We start from the raw sequence: 3,760 nt of genomic DNA, 5'->3' as shown, positions 1-3,760 counted from the left end.
TTTTTTTTTTGTGGAACCGGGGATTGAACTCAGGCCCTTGCACTTGCCTGGGAAGCACTTATTCCACTGAGCCATCTCCTTGGCCCCCCAGAGGCTATTTTCTTTCAATGAACCTGTTGGCCCCTTTGTCAAAGATAAGGTGACTGAGTGTGTTTGTAGTTATGTCTGTATCTTCCAATCCGTTTCCTTGATCTTCAGGTCCATTTTTTGGCCAGTAGCATGCTGATTTTATCATAGTAGCTTTGAAGTATCATTTCAAGTCAGGGATTGTGATGCCTCCTGCCTTTCCTTTGTTGCTCAGGATAGCTCTTGCTATTCTAGGTCTTCTCTGATTCTAGATGAATTTTAGGAATGTTGTCTCTAGATCTGTGAGCTGTACTAATGATATTTTGACTGGGATTTCATTGAATCTATATAACCTTTGTGGAAGCAACAGTTCCACTTATATCACATTAGTCAGAATCTAGCCTCCTGGCCACACCTAGGTGCAAGTATAGCTTCTTAGAAAAATGTAGTCTTAAAAAAAAAAAATTCTGTAACCCTGCTATCAGCAAAGTATGATCTTTGCTTTCTCTGTCAATATAGCAGGTAGGTTTGAATTCATTTGTGAAGGCCTGTTTGTTTACCGTGGCTGTACTTTACACCCAATGTCAGTAACTCATTTAATCCTAAGACCACTCTACAAAAGTACTAATGCCATCACCCCCATTTAGACACAAGGACACTGGTGGGGAGAATTGCTCTGTGCTGAATAAGGAGAGATTCAAAGCCAGGCAGCCCAGCCTTTGACCTGGGTTGGCTGCCTCTGCAGGAGGATGGGGAGGGCAGAGATGGGTATGTAGGTGTGTGTCTGAACATGTGTGGTGTATGTGCACACGTGGCCAGGGTTCAGCATTGGGAAAGGGTTCTGGGATGATACCTGGTCACATCTCATACCTTTCTTCTGTGTCTTCAGTGAAACTTGGCAAGCAGTAATCAGTGACTAAGAGTGAGTATTCTTATGTGGTATGAGGGAGATGGAAATTTTCTGTAGAAATTTTACTGTTACCACTAATCATTCTAAAACACTTAAATAATAATTTGAAAGATATTTTCCTTCCATCTTCAACTGTTATTTCCCTGAGTGAGTACAAAGTTATCTTTATGCTAAAAACTATTCAAGTTTCCAAAGGTTTATTTTTATTATTCTGACCCCAAGTTTCTGTTAGAATGAATGGAATCCTTCTAGATATGATATAAGGAGTGTTATGGCTTATGTCTGGATGTCACCCCAAAACCTCATGTTGTTATAAGTGGGGCTTTTCCAGAGGTGGCTGGATCAAGAGTATGGGACTCTAGGATTTTTTTTTTTTTTTTTTGTATATTTTAGAGAAGGGTCTACAGAGTGTTCAGGGTCTCACTACTAAATCGGACTCATATTGATCCACCTGCTCAAGCCTCCCAAGAGCTGGAATTACAGGCACATGCCACCACACCCAGTCTTAATTGCTGTCTCAGCAGGCCCTAGGGGTAGGGCTGGCACAGCAAACCTGAGGATTGAAGCCCCAGCCCCTGTGCCTACTTGCAGGTGTTTCAATCCACTGTGCTATTGGCTGGCCCAACTCTAGGATTGATTCATGGTGCAGTGTAGGATCAAGGGCATTAGGATTAAGGGTGTGTTTGAGCTCTTTGCAATGGTGCTGCTCCAGGGGACATTCAGCTTCCTAACGGGCAAAGAGGTGCATTGTTTTCTGTCTTGGCTGTTCATTTTGGAGGATATAAATCATTTGTTGTTGAGAAAAGCATGTGTTGTTAAAACCCTGACTGCCCTCAGAAGGTTTGAGATGCTGACCACATAAGTTGGATTCTTAGACTTGTGTTATCTCTTGAGTTTGCTCATTTGTTCTTCATCTCCTTTTCAGGACAATTCCCCTGGAACACAGCTAGAAGTGATCAAATTTCCCAACTTCCACCATGGTCTCAGAAGGCAGAAAAGAGACTGGGTTATCCCACCCATCAGCTGCTCAGAAAATGAAAAAGGCCCATTTCCTAAAAGGCTGGTTCAGGTAGAGAAGCAAGTTTTCTTTTTTTCTTTCTTTCTTTCTTTCTTTCTTTTTTTTTTGCGATACTGGGGATTGAACTCAGGACCTTGCACTTGTCAGGCAAGTGCTTATTTTATTGAGCTATCTCTCTGCCCCCCCCCTTTTATTTATTTATTTGAGAAGCAAGTTTTGTATTTCTCTGTGAGGAATTTGGCAGAGAAGGCTTGAGGAGCAGAAAGGAAAATGGTGCAATGTCAGGATCTTGCCAATTCTCTTTCTTTCTGCTCTTTCAGATCAAATCCAACAGGGACAAAGAAACTAAGGTTTTCTATAGCATCACTGGCCAAGGAGCCGACACACCCCCTGTTGGTGTGTTTATTATTGAAAGAGAAACAGGATGGCTGATGGTGACAGAGCCTCTGGATAGAGAAAACATTGCCAACTACACTGTGAGTATCTTGGAAGCTTGCTGACCATGGTGTAACATCTGTCCAGAAGTTTTTAGGCCAGTCCATTGGATTCCCAGAACAGATGCCATGGGTATGTGAGAAGTTTTACCTGACATCTCCTGGCCTCTTGATAAGGTGAAATGATAGAACCTGGGAAAATTTGGCATTTTTTCCTGATTAAAAATGATAAAGACTGAGTGAGGTGGCTACATACGTGTAATGCCAGCACTCGGGACACTGAGGCAGGAGGATCACTGTGAGTGTGAGGCCAGCCTGGACTACAAAGTGAGTTCAAGGGCAGCCTGAACTACATAGTGAAACCCTGTCTCCAAAAAAGTAGTGAGTCTTCATGTGTTACCCGTGAGTCTGTTCTGGGAACTGGAAGTTCTTTAAGAAGATAATAGTACTGGGGAACCAGAACCATTGCTGGCACTAGGTGAAAACATGAGCTTAAGGAAGAGGGAGGCAACATATTGGTGCCAAATGCATAAAAATCTTAATGAAGCGCTTGGCTGGAGTGGCCAGGGCAAACATCAGCCCAAGTAAAATAGTATTTTAGGCATCTATCTTTGTTTCTAGTCCTGATACCCCAGGCTTCTGTATGGAAAATGGGATGTGTGACCCGGTGGGTGTTCCCTCCAGGCCATTGGTCTTAACTCGTCATAGTCTCACTGAAGTCAAGCACTGGGGTCTCACAGGAGGAAAGAATAGAGGCCAGATAGCACTCACTGCTCTGGTAGGACCCCCTCGCCACACTCCTTCCTCACCAGGACCCAAGTCACCCTCACTTCACTCTTGCAGCTCTTATCTCATGCTGTGTCATCAAACGGGATCGCAGTGGAGGATCCCATGGAGATCGTGATCACAGTGACAGATCAGAATGACAACAGGCCTCAGTTCATCAAGGGGGTGTTTGAGGGATCTGTCATGGAAGGTGCTCTTCCAGGTACGTCCAGTCACAAGGGGTACCTAGAAAGTAGGTATTTTCCAGATGCCTAGAAAGACACTTGGATTCTTTGAGCCTGCAGTGTGTTTGGGCTGGAGTCTAGAGCTCAGGCCACTGAGTTTGGCGCTTTATATGGCTACCATTTCTTTAGAAGCCACTTGGTGTATCTGTGTATACACAGATTATACTTGGGTGCCACTGTGCCTGGCTCCTGCTTACTAGATGTTCTGAGTACTAGTTTTTTGTTAGAAGTTTTTTTTTCCAGGCCGGGGAGATGGCTCAGTGGAATAAGCACTTCCCTGGCAAGCGCAAGGGCCTGAGTCAATCCCCGGTTCCACCAAAAA

At 44.0% G+C, this 3,760-nt stretch overlaps 1 protein-coding gene across 1 annotated transcript in view; it reads left to right on the top strand.

The window, feature by feature from the left end:
- Cdh1 (cadherin 1) overlaps positions 1-3,760 on the top strand; it is an 82,384-nt gene that overhangs the window by 60,423 nt on the left and 18,201 nt on the right. The window contains exons 4-6 of the mRNA XM_004625832.2: positions 1,902-2,045; positions 2,315-2,470; positions 3,272-3,416. Coding sequence (XP_004625889.1) covers positions 1,902-2,045; positions 2,315-2,470; positions 3,272-3,416 — 445 coding nt within the window. The remainder of the gene's footprint in view (positions 1-1,901; positions 2,046-2,314; positions 2,471-3,271; positions 3,417-3,760) is intronic.

The sequence above is a fragment of the Octodon degus genome, unplaced genomic scaffold (assembly GCF_000260255.1).
Source record: "Octodon degus isolate 3935 unplaced genomic scaffold, OctDeg1.0 scaffold00011, whole genome shotgun sequence".
NCBI lineage: Eukaryota > Metazoa > Chordata > Mammalia > Rodentia > Octodontidae > Octodon > Octodon degus.
This window is presented reverse-complemented; position numbering and strand designations above follow the sequence as displayed.